A 14,809-nucleotide genomic window follows, 5' to 3' on the forward strand; every position below is an offset into this window, starting at 1 on the left:
TACTCTCAGAACTCATTCTGTCTGTGCTGCCATCTGTAGGACTTTGTCTCAGTAATACCTGCTAACCTGCAAAGTGTAACCAGTTCTGGAAGCACTCCCCACTAAAAGTCAAGCTCCAAAGTTAGACTGTTGGCTGCAGTCCCAGATCTGTTGTTCAATAGGTGTGGGACCTTGGACAAGTTACCTAATGAGTATAAATATCAACTTTTTAAATGTAAAAACTGAAGAAAATAGTACCTATCTCATAGGGCTGCTGTGAAGAATGAATGAGTTAATACATATTATACTTTCATCCTAGTGAAAGAAGTACTGAACTTAACCCTTATGACTTGTGGGTATTTAATTAAAAAAATTAAGATTTCTTTTTGAAAATTCTGAAGTGTGTATATATGTGTGTATATACACATACATATTCACACTGTCATGCAAATTATTTTTAATTTTACAAAGGTAGAACAAAAGCAACATGAAAATGGGAAACCAAAGTGTCATCTCAGAGTTCCTCCTCCTGGGTCTGCCTATTGAGCCAGAGCTGCGGGACCAGTTCTATGTCCTGTTCCTGCTCGTGTATGTTACCACCATCCTGGGGAACCTGCTCATCATCGTTCTCATTCGCCTGGACTCCCGCCTCCACACGCCCATGTATTTGTTTCTCAGTAACTTGTCCTTCTCTGACCTCTGCTTCTCCTCTGTCACAATGCCCAATCTGCTGCAGAACATGCAGAGCCAGGTCCCGTCCATCCCTTATGCCGGCTGCCTGACCCAGATGTACTTCTTCCTATTTTTTGGAGACCTGGAGAGCTTCCTCCTGGTGGCCATGGCCTATGACCGCTATGTGGCCATCTGTTTCCCCCTGCACTACACCACCATCATGAGTCCCAAGCTCTGTCTCTCCTTGGTGGTGCTGTCCTGGGTGCTGACTACTGCCCATGCCATGTTGCACACCCTGCTCATGGCCAAGCTGTCCTTCTGTGCCGACAACATAATCCCCCACTTTTTCTGTGACATGTCTGCTCTGCTGAAGCTGGCCTGCTCTGACACTCGAATCAATGAGTTGGTGATATTTGTCATGGGAGGGCTCATTCTCGTCATCCCATTCCTACTCATTGTCATGTCTTATGCACAGATTGTGTCCTCCATCCTCAGGGTCCCTTCTGCCAGGGGCATCTGCAAGGCCTTCTCCACCTGTGGCTCCCACCTCTCCGTGGTGTCTCTCTTCTACGGGACAATCATTGGCCTCTACTTGTGCCCTTCAGACAACAATTCTACTGTTAAGGAGACTGTCATGGCCGTGATGTACACTGTGGTCACCCCCATGCTGAATCCCTTCATCTACAGCCTGAGGAATCGGGACATAAAGGGAGCCTTAGGAAGAGTATGTTCCAAATGGACGATTCAGCTTTCTCTGGGACAGGGACTCTAAAGACTAATGTATGTTTTCAAACAGTAGGCATAATATTGACAATGAGTAGTATTCCGTAAAGTCTAGTAAGCACCAAGCTAATGCAGCCCAGGGGGTTTTCTCATTGTCACTAGGGGTGGGTCCATCTCACATCCTGGGTTTACCACAGAATCTGGGGGGTGATGTAGCACAAGGACTGACATGTAGTGGACACTTGGCAATTATTATTCAAATTTGAATAAATATCACTCTAACGCTAGTGTTTACTGCACTCAGAGAAAGTACAGTAGTTCCTAATTCTCTAATAAATAAATCCAAATTTCTCAGCCCCTTCAGTGCTTTGCTTCTGCCAAACATGTTTATTTCATGAAGAATGTCTTCCAGTTTATTATGTACTGCTTTTGTAATTTTTTACTCTCCAAGGATCATCATTTATTCCATTGCTTACCTATTTATTTAGTTTTTAATTTTCATTTCAGGTGTTGGTTGATTCACCACTTTAATGATCATACTCGAAATTTTTTTTCCTTTGATTTACCAATCACTTGTCAGTTAATGACAGACTGCTTCTTTTGATAATATCTATATTTTGGATGAAAATTTCTCTTTTGAATTAAAATCATATTATATGGAATGAGCCATATGATTTTCTTACAAATTGTTTAATTTATAGACAGTAAAATGGTGGCCCATACATAGCCTAAAGTAGCACAAATAGTGACAGAGGGTTAGAATCTATTTATGACCCCCAGGTAGATTTTTTTCCTCTGAAATATTACACTGAAATTATGTGATGCTTTCTTTGTTTACTTCTTTTCAAGTATATTTTCAGTGTCTTGAAGACAGGTGCTCTCTTATCTCTTCAATGACTACTTCAGTGCCTTGTACTTGCTAGATGGACAATAATAGCTGATTTGATTTGAATACATTTTCATATGTTTCTTGAAATTAAAGTGTGCCTTAAAAAAAATCTCACCTTTTAAAAGAAGTCTTCCTAATAATGCCAACTTTGACTTCCTTTCTTCTTCAAAAATTTTTATTGACTACAAAAAGAATACATTCTCACTGGAAAATTATCCAAACAACAAAGAAATAAATAATAAAGTGGAATGGAAGGTTCCCCCAAATTCTGCCCTCCCCCATTAAAGCAGTTAAAAGTTGGGGAATATTCTATGTACATAGATAATTTCTGTGTAGACTAACATTACATATGATAGCATTAAATTATACACACCATTTTCTCAGGTTGTTATATAAAATATATTTTGAATTCATCATTTCATATAAAGACATATAATGATCTTAGAATCTATACAGTGCTTGTTGAATGGATGCATTTACTATAATTTATTTAAATAATCTTCTTGGTAAACACTTGGGTTGTTTTCAGTTTTTTATGATTTTGAACAATACTTCAATTTTATTTCCTCATCCATACGTTTCCTTGTGGACTTATGCTGTGTTTCTAAGGACACATTCTTAGAAATGGGTGTACTAGATCAAAGGATATGAACAGGTTATAATTGGGTAGAAGTTGTCAAATTGCCTCCCAGGAATTCTGCTAAGGTAAACTCCTTCCAAAAGTGAATGAGAGTGACTGGTTCTTTACATGTTCCCAACTCTGGATTTTTTGTTCTCAAAATATCCATCAAAATATGATATTTTACTATTTTTAAATTGAATCTTTGTATGTATCAGTGAGCTCAAACATTTCTTTATATTGATTAGCTACTTTTCCTTGTGCATGTCCTTAACCTTGAGTCGATTTTCTTTTTTCTTACGATCACATTATCTATCTTGTAGGCAACATTTCCCTCAGTCTGTTATTCATCTTTTCAACTTGGTAGTGATGTGTTTTTCCCTTACTAAGATCATAAACTTCAAAGTAGACAAATAAGTTGATTTTTACTTCATGATTTTTTTCTTCCACATGCTTGGAAATGGCTTTTCTATCCCCAAATTATTATTATTATCTCATTCTTTTTTCTAGCTCTTGTACAGTGTTAGTTTCCACATCTCTATGCTTGATCCACCCAAAATTTTGTTTAAGGCCAACTGTCCTTTTTCTTTTTTCCCCTTCCTCAGCAAGTGAGTTGTCTCCACCTTCACAGGTATAAAAAACTACCTTTACAATGTCTTAAGTGCTCACATATACTTCCTGGGCTTATTATATTATTATTATTATTATTCATTTCTGGACTTATTATATTGATGCCATACTATGTATAACAGTACATTTTAGGTACTTTGTGTGACAAGCCCTCTTCTATATTCTTCTCTTCCAATACTTTCCTGACACATTTATCCTTTCAGATATACTTTAGATCTATTTTATTAAATTACAATTTAAAAAATCTGTTGGGAAATTAACTTGAGTTACACTGAATTATTACACTGATTTGTGAATTAGAGTTGGCTATTTGTACAGTTGTCTTACAAACTATAAATAATGAATACCTTTCTATTTATTCCAGGTTTTCATTTCTTAGTTGAATTTTGTAGGTGTCTTAACTTAGTATATTATTACATATTACTTTCTACATTTAGTCCTAGGTATTTTACATTGAAAAAAAAATGTTGGAGGGGGTCACTATTGTGTTTTTAGACAAGTAATTTTTTTGTACATAAAAGAGTTACTGATTGTCTTGTATATCATTTAAAAAATATTCCACCTTACTAAATTCTGTTATTGTTTTCTTTTTTTTTTTTTTTTTAATTTTTTTTTCAACATTTATTTATTTTTGGGACAGAGAGAGACAGAGCATGAACAGGGGAGGGGCAGAGAGAGAGGGAGACACAGAATCGGAAACAGGCTCTAGACTCCGAGCCATCAGCCCAGAGCCTGACGCGGGGCTCGAACTCACGGACCGCGAGATCGTGACCTGGCTGAAGTCGGACGCCCAACCAACTGCGCCACCCAGGCGCCCCTGTTATTGTTTTCTAATAAGGATTTCAGTGACCTATCTTGGGTACTGAAGATACACAAAGTTAACATCAGTATTGGTAAGTATGCATATTTCTTTCAAATACTTAGTTCTGTTATTTCTTTTTTCTAATGTATAAAGAAGATGTGTGTGTGTATATGTGTGTGTGTGTGTATACATGTATGTATGTGTGTATATATATATGTATACATATATATATACACACATACATACATGTTATGGAATACTGCTTGGCAATCAAAAAAGAATGAAATCTTGCCATTTGCAACAACATGTATGGAACTAGAGTGTATTATGCTAAGTGAAATAAGTCAGTCAGAGAAAGACAAATATATGATTTTACTCATATGTGGAATTTAAGAAACACAACAGATGAACATAGGGGAAGGGAAGGGAAAATAGGATAAAAACAGAGAGGGAGGCAAACCATAAGAGACTCTTAAATACAGAGAACAAGCTGAGGGTTGCTGGAGGGGAAGTTGGTGGGGGGATGGGCTAATGGGTGATGAGCATTAAGGAGGGCACTAGTTGGGATGAGCGCTGGGTGTTGTATGGAAGTGATGAATCACCGGGTTCTACTCCTGAAACCAATACTACACAGTATGTTAACTAACTTGAATTTAAATAAATAAATTTTAAAAGAAGGGGGAAAAAAAGAATAATGTGAAATAATAGTGATTCTAAGGAGAGCCCAGATATTAGTGTGAGGCCCTGCTCTTTGTCCTTCAATAACCAAATGGGGGTATAGTAAAATCTTCACATAGTTTTGGATATTGGAGGCCACAGTGAACTTTCCCTCCTTGTTTGGTGGTACTCTGGGAGAAGGCACTTTGCAGAAAAGCCCACCACTACACGGCCATATCATGACAGCTCTGGTCTAGGGAAGCGTGTCTGAAATCCCACACAACATGCGCATGCACATAAACATGAATCTTTGCAACCATGTTGGGCCATGAAGATCTGAAAAGTTCTTACATACCCTGTTGGAGCCCTGCTGGAGTTGAGAGCTAGTGTGTCTCCAGAGGCTATCAGGATAATGAGTAAGGGGACCGTGTAGCGGCAGCTAAAGTCAGAGCCCAGAACCAGATGGAAGACGTTGCTGCGTCTAACAGAATCAGTCAGCAGAAACAGTAAGCCCTAAGAAGGGCATCAACTCCCTTCTCAAAAGAAAAGACATGTATTATCCATGCTGAGTGTAGTCAAGGTCCAGCAACAGTGGACCTTAGCAGAGACACCCCTCCTGAAGTCGAGAGGATACACAAGCCTCAAGAATCTGGAAAAGGTTTAACAAAATCAACACAGAGAAACCAGGAGGAAGGAATTCATCAGTATGAAAGTAAAAGCTTGATGGAGTTGAAAACCAAGAAGCAATAGAATAATAATAACTAAATGTTGGTTCTTTGGTAATATGAATAATAACAGATAAAATGGCACGTAAAATAAGGCAACAAAATAGAAAAAATACAAATAAGGAACTCTGGGAGTGAAAAAGAAGCAAAATTAACAGTTAAAGAGGCAATCTTAAAATCACGAGAATACTATTGAAATAAAAGAAATTGAAAATACAGGCACAATTATATTTTAGGAACTTATATATTACTAAAATATGCTCAATATTATGAAAAAAGTCAACTACAAATTATTGAAGAAGATAAACTGCTTAGTCTTACAGCTTTGGGAAGCCCACTTGGTTTCTCTAGGCCTGTTTCCTCTCTTGTGCAATGAGAATAATATCTTCCTCCTGGAATCTTGTGAGATTTAAGGCAGACATACATGTAGAGTACTTAGGACAGTGCCTGGCACATAAGTCCTCACTAAATGTTATCTTTTATTATTTTTATGACAAGGATATCATTACATCATTGTAATAGTGAAACATTGGGAAAGCATAACCATCAATAAGAGAATGGTTAAACTCTGGACTATCACAGTATAGTGTTCTATACCATGAAGCTAAAAGTGAAAAAGTTCCATGTATTGTGATAAGAAAAGATCTCCTAGACTATTGTTGCATGACAAGGGAAATTACAGAATAATATGTAGAGAGTGAGACGATCTATGTGTCAAAAGCAGGGAGAGAAAGGCAGGGGAGGTATTGAACTGGTAACTGGGATGGGGGTGGAGGTTGGATTGAGTGATAGTCAAGGAGAATTGTATCTTCATCTGTATTTTTGAACTCCTGCCATGAAAATGATGCACATATTGTCTAGGGAATAGAACTTAAAAATAATTTTTTGAATACTTAAAATAAAAAGTAGGTCTTTCCTGAAGTTTCCAGAAAAGGAGTCTGAAAAGAATGTGTTCTACACTGCAGCGCCCTCTCCCCCCACCCCCTCCCCCACCCCCGCCAAAAAAAACCTCCTTAAAAACTCTTGCATCTGCACTGCTTCCCGGCTTTCCTCTCCATCCACTAGACTGCTGCCATATCACACTCTTCCCCCTTTCTCTACAGAAGCTACAAGGCTCTTTCCTTGGTCCCCTGCTTGTTCCCTTTCATTTTTCCAAAATTTACAAGTAGCTTCTATTTCAAACATTCAGCCAAGGCAGAAATGAATTTAGCTTATTGCCATGTACCCATCCCTGTAAAATAAACACATTGTCACCTTTGTTTCGGGTCTAATTTTTAATTTAACCAGAAATAAGATGCTACAGGACCAATATTGCTAGTGCTTTGGGAAGCTAGAAAAAGAGGGGCGTGTTCTTTTGTAATCGTTCTTATCATTGAAATGCCAGTGAACCAGGACGTGCCCTCACACCTCTTGGGGTGCAGCCCTCCATCTGAGCCCCCTTTTCAGGGCGCCCTTGACCTCCTTGTTGCGAAGGCTGTAGATGAAAGGGTTCAAGGTCGGTGTGAGCACAGCATAGACCACGCTGGCCAGGCGGTCATAGCGGGCTGAGTAGGCGGAGGACGGCCGGAAATAGACGGAGAGGACAGAGCCGAAGAAAAGCGACACCACCACCAGGTGGGCCCCGCAGGTGGCGAAGGCGCGGCGCCGGCCCCCGGCCGCCCGCACTCCCAGCACCGCGACGAGGATGCGCGCGTAAGACAGCGACACGAGGAGCAGCGGGGTGAGCACCACGGCCAGGCCCTCGGAGAAGATGGCAGCCTCCGCGGTCGCCGTGTCCGAGGTCGCCAAGCTCAGCATCACCGTCATGTCACAGAAGAAGTGGCGCACAGGGGCGGGACACGGGTAGGAGAGCGCCGAGATGAGCAGCGTGTGCAGCAGCGAGTGCAGGTGGGCCACGGCCCAGGACGTGGTCACCAGCGCGGCGCAGCGCCGGGGCGTCATGACCGCGCAGTAGTGCAGGGGGCGGCAGACGGCCACCGCGCGGTCGTAGGACATGGCTGCCAGCAGGTAGCTCTCGGTGATGCCCAGAGCCACGAAGAAGTACATCTGGGAAAAACATCCCTGGAAGGACACGGCCTGGCGCGGGTGGAGCAAGCCGGCCAGCAGTCTGGGGACGGTGACAGTGGTAAAGCAGACGTCCACGAGGCTCAGGTGACCCAGGAAATAGTACATGGGGGAGCGGAGGGCCCCATCCGACCTCACCACCACCACCATGGCCAGGTTGCCCAGGGCATTGAGCAGGTAGACGCCGAGGAAGAGCATGAAGAGCAGCGGGTGGATGTCTGTTCCATCCACCAGGCCGAGGAGGAGGAATTCTGGGGCCGTCGTGAGGTTGGCCAGGGCCATGGAGCGGCCAGAGAGGCGGGGGCGCTGAGGGGGCAGATGAGGAGCAGGCCTAAGTTCTGGCACCTTTCGGTAGGCTTCTGCATGCGCGGGTTCCGTATCCTATTTTTAAATTTACGCTTGCTAAAAAGGCTTGGAAACCACACTGCCCACCCAGTAATCCTCATTTCATGAAGAAACTCAGTATCTGAATCCCAGTAGGGTGTCCTAAGGTAGCGGGCAGTTTCGAGCTTGGAGTAGAACAGACCTGAGTTTGAGATCTGGCTCTACTGCTCAGGTGCTATGACGGCTCTAAACCTCCATTTCTTCTTCTTTCATTGAAGAAAATACTAATCGCTACCCATGGAGTTGTGAAGATAAAGTGGGTAATAAGTGTAAAATACTTAGCGCAGCACCCAGCACCCAAAACTCTTGCCTATCTACCCACTTCCCCGCCACCCATCTATTTATCTACTATTATTTGCATAGTCAAACAAGCAGTTGAGGCAGAATTGGGACCCAGGCCATCTGAAAACCAGTTGAAGTTTCTTCATAAAACCCCTTATGGCATTTGCCATTTGTTTATTCACCACGTATTATGTGCTAACTCAGGAATCATTAAACTTTTCTGTCAAGGATCACAGAGTATTTTAGGCCTGTGGGCCATAGGGTCTCGTACAAGTATTCAGCTCTGCCATTGAAGCGTGAAAACAGCCATTGATAGTATGTAAATGAACAGCCTTGGCTTTGTTCCAATAAAACTTTATTATAAACAGGCAGAAGGGCAGATTTGGCCTGTAAGACATAGTTGGCTGACTCCTGTGCTGGGGCCTGTGGGGAACAGGGTGAAGCTTAGCTTTTGCCCACAGTTTGACCTAGAGCAGCTTGCAGTGTTCCCTCCTTTACTAATTTTATGAACCACGTGGGAGTAAATTATTCTACTGGAGGAGTTTGGCAAGAATATAAAGAAGAGATGGGATTTGAACTGGGTCTTGGAGAATGAATACGGTTTTATCCAGCAGACGTGCTATGGTGTCGGAGGGGGAGGCATCCAGACAGGGGGAAGAGATTGTGTGGGATTGTTGGCAGAGGGCGCATGGAATGAAGAAGGTAACATCCACTATGACACTGGGGCAAGTCTTGTCTTTGCTCTGACCTCAGCTGCCTGAAAACTTCAAAGTTTCTCAGTAAGCCAAGTGATTTCAATTATCTCTGAAACAAAGCACTCATTTTGTCACCCACTCAATCTCTTCCTTAAAACACATTTTTTCCCACTGATGCAAAGTTTCTGTAAATGTTCTATTCCTAGCCTAGCCTATCCCTGCTTTGTCAGGAAAGGGGGCCAGGCTTTGGTGAGATCCCAGAGAGTGGACCGAGTCAGTTCTTAGCTCAGATGCTCCTTGCAAGAAGGAGCTGTGCTTATTCCCTGTCTTGCCAAGTGATCTATACACAAAACTCACTCAATCGGTATTTGTTGGATGAAGCTTTTTAAAGAGCAATGAGAGAAAAAAGAGGCAAGGGAAGGTGGAAGAGAGGAGATGATGTGCAAACTGCAGTGTCTGCTCTTGTCGCGTTTCAGGAGAAGTCCCAGATGTAGCCTATTTTTTCATTTTTCTGCTTTTCTATCACTGTCACTCATTGGCTATCGCAGGGAGTCATCTGCTTATGCCAACTCCACGCCTATCCCCAGAACAGAGCTGAAGTGTTGAACAGCCAGGACCTTGGTACCTCTCCGGTTCGTCCTCTTTTGAGGTACAGGATTCTCCCCTGCAGAGCCCCTGACCTTCCCCCACCTCCAGGTGGGCACTACATGATATAGAGGAAAAGCCACTGGCTTTGCAGTCAGAACCACCTGGGTTTTAATCCTGATTGACTTTGTAAACATAGACCCATATTCATTCCATCTCTACTCTTCTCATCTATAGAATGGAAATACTGATGATTCCTCTCTGCGTGGTTGATGCCATGATTAAATGGGTAATGTATATATAAGCACGTAGCAGGAAATGGTTGCTTAGCAGATGTTGGTTCCCTTTCCCTCAGCTTCTGATGCCTTCTCCCTGTTCCCCGAGGCTACTAGAGGCAATCCAGTCCACTGCTGGGAGCCTGTAGTTATTTAAAGATGTTTTTCTTAATCTCAGCTGAAACCTGCTTCCCTGTAACTTCTACAAGTGGTCACAGTTTTGGCCACTGAAGGTTAAACACCTAATCTCCCTTCTCTGAAGCTTTTCACACAGTGTTAAAAAAAAAGTCTATGAGATGTTCTTCTCTCCAATCCAAACACACCTGGTGCCTTAGATTCTTTCCTAGAGGACCTAATTTCCAGGTCCTTTTCCATTATGGTCAACCTCTGTTTTGCCAATGTGTTTTTTAACTGGAATTGGACTCAGTGGTCTTTCTGGGGTTGGGTTGTGTGGGGTTCTCTGGGGGCACTGCAACAGCTCAACTGTCCACTTCACACCTATCTGTTGAGCGCCTGCTTTGGATCAGGCTTTATGTTGGTCTCTAGGATTATAAAGGCAGGTCAGCTACGGTCCTTGACCTCCAGCCATGCACAACAATAAGCACTACACTAACTGTATGACAAAGTAGTAGGAGTAATTTCCTGTGCTTGTCTGATTCGGGGAAGATTCCAAAGAAGAGGTGAAGTTTGAACTGGGGTTGGAAGAATCAGTAGGAGCTCACCAGATAGAGACCTGGAAGTGGGAAGGGCGTTTCAGGCAGGCAGAGAGAATGTGAAGGCAGAGAAAGGTATTTTGGGGGTGGGGGGGAGAGCTGACACATGGCTTTGTCCTCCCTACCCCTGTGAGGCGCAGTGGAGTGGGGTGAAGTGGAAGATAGGACCCAAGGCAGGGAGACAGCAGAGGAATGTTGGGTTCTCTCACCTGAAGGGCAGCATGCCAGGCCTCAACACTGTCTGCACCGTCTGTGGGCTGGTTTCCCTCCTGGCCAGAGGTCCCCGATCTTGAGGACAGATGCATTCTCATCCATCTTCACCCAGAGACTTCAGCGTGTTTCCTGTGGGCTAGGACAGCAGCCTTAAAGAGAGAGAAAGCTAGAACTAAAAGGGGCCTGGAGATTTTTGAGCCATGCTCTCTCTACTCAGTTTACTGCCCTGCTGGTCTCCCATTGCCCATCGGGTACAGTGCAAATGGCTCAGCCTGGCAGCCAGAACTTTCCAACTTGGTTCTCCGGTGGTCTCAGCTCCAACTGCTTCCACATGCTTCCCTGTCCCCCCACCCTAGCCAGGCTGGCCTCCTCACCATCTCTTGTTCACACGTTTCTCACAGGCTTTTCCTGTACACTGCTCCTTACCTGAAATGCTCTTCCTACCCTTTCCCAATACCCAACTCTGGCTCCACCCCCTCCAAGAAGCCCCACCTTCTTTCCTGACTCCTCCAGCCCTCGCTTGAATGCCTCTCTCTGTCTGGTAACCCTCCTTTGGAACTTAGCCCTTATTTGCTGGTGTTGTGACTTCTGCTGTAATGCTCATCTTCTCCACAAGATTATGGACTTTCTGAGGGCAAATATTTACTTATCTGTTCCTATCTGGCCTCAGACCTGGCACAGAGCTTTGTCTTTTTTTTTTTTTTTTTTAATCTTTTAGAGAGAGAGAGACACAGAATGTGAGGGTGGGGAGGAACAGATGGAGGAACACAGAATCGGAAGCAGACTCCAATCTCTGAGCTGTCAGCACAGAGCCCAACGTGGGGCTCAAACTGACAAACCATGAGATCATGACCTGAGCCAAAGTCGGACACTTAACTGACTGAGGCACCCAGGCGCCCCATCACACAGGGCTTTGTCTTAACTCTCCTGGCAGTCAGAGAAGGCTCCTCAGAGGAGGTGGCATTTGAAAAGGGCCAGCTTGAAGGACAAGACATTCACTGGACAGATAAGAGTAGAAAGGAGTTCTAGAAAGAGGGAATAGCATGTACAATGGAAATTACAAGAGAAACCTCAGAGATGTTACTTAACCTCTTTGAGGCATATACATTCACTTAGCAAATAGTAGGTACTTAAAAAATGTCAATTTCCTCCCCATCTCCCCCAGCCTCGAAACACTTTGGTGACGGGAGATAAACTGACTGAATTTATGTTGGCTCCCCCAGAAATCCGGGCACAGGACTGGTTTCCCTGGATGCTGAGCTGCAGGTTTTGACTCCGAGCCCCTTCCTAAGGCCCAGGCATGACAGGTGTCTCTTTGAAATGAATAGGGGTGACTTATTTAAGGTCACAAAATGAGGCAGAGAATCTTAGGCTCTAGAACCAGAAACGCTGTCCCCCAGGCAGCTTACGGAAAAGGTCACCTTTGCAGCAAACACTCAGATGCCCCAAGACATAGAAGTACACAGGGATACGAGCCTGCACAAAGATGCAGACATATCCTGATAAATCGAGTCACACGGACATGCCAGAGACACACTCACACCCACCAGGACAGCAATAGGCACACATGGGCACACATGGACACCCACTAACAGTCATTTACACAGAGGTATAGACGCATACACAGATACATCCAAAGACATACCTGCCATATACACACAAAGACCCAGACCCAGACCCCTACGCTCAAAAATGCGTAGAGACCTAGAGAGACGTAGAGACCTCCATGGATTCTTCCAGCCACACAGGAGTCAACACACAAATGCCAACAACTTCCCCCTTCCTCTCACTCTTGCTGAAAGTCTCCATTTGCCTTATCAGACGGGGACACGGGCAGTGGGAAAAAGGGGAAATCATCGCTGGCCCCCCAGCACTCCCAGTCCTGGCAATATCTATCCAACTCCTTGACTTTGGTCCCTTGCTGGTCAGCTCAGATTCTTCTGAATAGCCTTCTCTTCAACCAGTTTTAGCCAAAGATGAGGCCTTTCTATTCCAAGGGCTTCCTTCTATCCTTTCCTTTCCTCTGCCAACTTCTCATTCATTTCTCTTTAATAATTGATACACAAATCTTGCCTGTTGTATCTACTCTATGCCGGGCAGGTAGTCGAGCACCATGCAGGGAGGGCATTCAGAGTTTTATGAACAAGACACGATCAGAGTTCATCTTCTTATCTTGGCATCAGCAATTGGCAACGATTTTAACATATCACCTAACCCAACAGCCATGACACAAATGGGAAACAAGGCCCAGAGAACACGGTCTGAAGTCATTCAGCAATTTGGGGATAGAGCCGGGAACTGAATCCAGGAGTCTGAACTACCTATGGTTTTGTGCACTTCCTCATCCTTCTGTCACGCATTGGCAGGTACTTCTCATTTATCTCTCTCCCTCCCCTTCTCTCTTTCTCCCCCTGATTTAGCCCTTGCCTTTCTGCCATTGATTATTCTGCTCTGTGCCAGCAAGTCTCCTGCCTGACCACTTACCTGTGAGTACAGATGGGCTCTGCCCTCCACACCACACACCCAGAGGCTGATCTGCTACCAGCAGGGGGAGTTAAGGCAGGCACGCCTGGGGAAGAAGATTGACCTCAACAGCCAAAGGTGAGAGGGGTGGCATGTTGGCCGGGAGCACAGGGGGTCACTCACTAATTAATTAACCAGGAAACTTCATAAAGGATGGGCTTTGCACCCCCCAGCCCTACGAGGAGCCCTCAGCCCTCAGCCAGCATGACTTCTCTCCTATCCTTCTAGAGAGACTGAGTAGGAGAGGGGGAACAAAGGAGTCTGGGAATCCAGAATTGGGAGAGACACCCCTCTGTGGTGACCACCCGTGCTCGGAAGATGCTATCACTCCTCTGCCTCCTTCTAAGAAAGTGCTAATGGCCTGAGAAGGACGGGGCTTGTTGACAATCACAGAGCAAAGGACCCTGGTCTATTCTATCTGGCTGTACTCACGCTGTGCCACAACCGTCACCCCTCAAAGCTGTGACCTCACTGTGATTCCTCTGTTAGGGAAGAGCCCTTTCTCTGACCTCCCTGTGAGGAAAGCAGGTGGAGCTGGGGACTTAGATGCCCAGTCTCCCAGCCTGGGCTCCTGGAGCCCTTCTCTGAGCCCACCTCGGCCCCAGAGTTCCCACCTGACCTAGAAGTGGAGGGAGGGAGGAGGGGCTGGAGCTGCTGGCAGATTCACCCCAGGACAGCAGGCTCGGGAGATGTCTGTGGAGCTGCTCTTGATGGACTTCAGGAGTGCTGCCCTCTGTCACCCCACAGCCCCGGTCTGAGATGCCAGGAGTTCAGCCCTGCCCAGCTAGAGCCAGGGCAAGAGGACTTCTGCTCCTTGTTCCAAAGCCTTTTGACTGTCCTGTCCTCATTGGCCCGACACAGCAGCCCTCCTGCATCTGTGGGGCGACCTAATTCCCAGGCTGATTAATTTCTTCTGACGCAGTAAATGTGTGGAACTAACTGGTAGCCACATCCCGGGGGATAACGTCTCCAACTCGACTATTCACTCAGTTTGAAAACATTGTTCAGCGTCCATGGGGTGCTGGCCCCGTTGCGCTCTGAGGAGTGTCAGAGAAGTCTTGGAATGAGTGAGGCGTTAAAGTCCTGACCAGCTGTGGGAGTCTGGGCAAGTGTCTTCCCCACTCTGGGCCTCGGTTTCCCCATCAGTAAATGGAGAAGGGTGAACTGACAGAGTCTGAGGATCCCTTCATGTTAGAGAATGGAACATATGGATGGGCCCTGGATAGTTAACATTCAGGTCTGGGGAGGGAGGCTTGGGCGCAGGCAGTACAATGCTGGGCAGTGTGTGCCCGTGGGGCTCAGAGTAGAAGTTGTGCCAATGGCTTGGGTGTTCAGAGAGTACACCTGGGAGAAAGTGGGATTTAAATGGAGCAGAAGAA

General features: G+C 44.8%; 2 protein-coding genes across 2 annotated transcripts; one reads left to right on the forward strand and one right to left on the reverse strand.

Moving 5' to 3' along the window:
• The first annotated feature begins 357 nt into the window (after positions 1–357).
• Positions 358–2,043, forward strand: LOC122485090 (olfactory receptor-like protein DTMT). Its single transcript, XM_043583415.1, has one exon. The coding sequence runs from the start codon at positions 467–469 to the stop codon at positions 1,421–1,423; it is 957 nt and encodes a 318-aa protein (XP_043439350.1). The 5' UTR covers positions 358–466; the 3' UTR covers positions 1,424–2,043.
• Positions 2,044–6,435: 4,392 nt separating this feature from the next.
• On the reverse strand, positions 6,436–8,137 carry LOC122485091 (olfactory receptor 1L6-like). Its single transcript, XM_043583416.1, has one exon. The coding sequence runs from the start codon at positions 8,040–8,042 to the stop codon at positions 7,098–7,100; it is 945 nt and encodes a 314-aa protein (XP_043439351.1). The 5' UTR covers positions 8,043–8,137; the 3' UTR covers positions 6,436–7,097.
• Positions 8,138–14,809: the final 6,672 nt, after the last annotated feature.

Source organism: Prionailurus bengalensis, chromosome E1, assembly GCF_016509475.1.
Source record: "Prionailurus bengalensis isolate Pbe53 chromosome E1, Fcat_Pben_1.1_paternal_pri, whole genome shotgun sequence".
In the NCBI taxonomy this organism is placed as follows: Eukaryota; Metazoa; Chordata; class Mammalia; order Carnivora; family Felidae; genus Prionailurus; species Prionailurus bengalensis.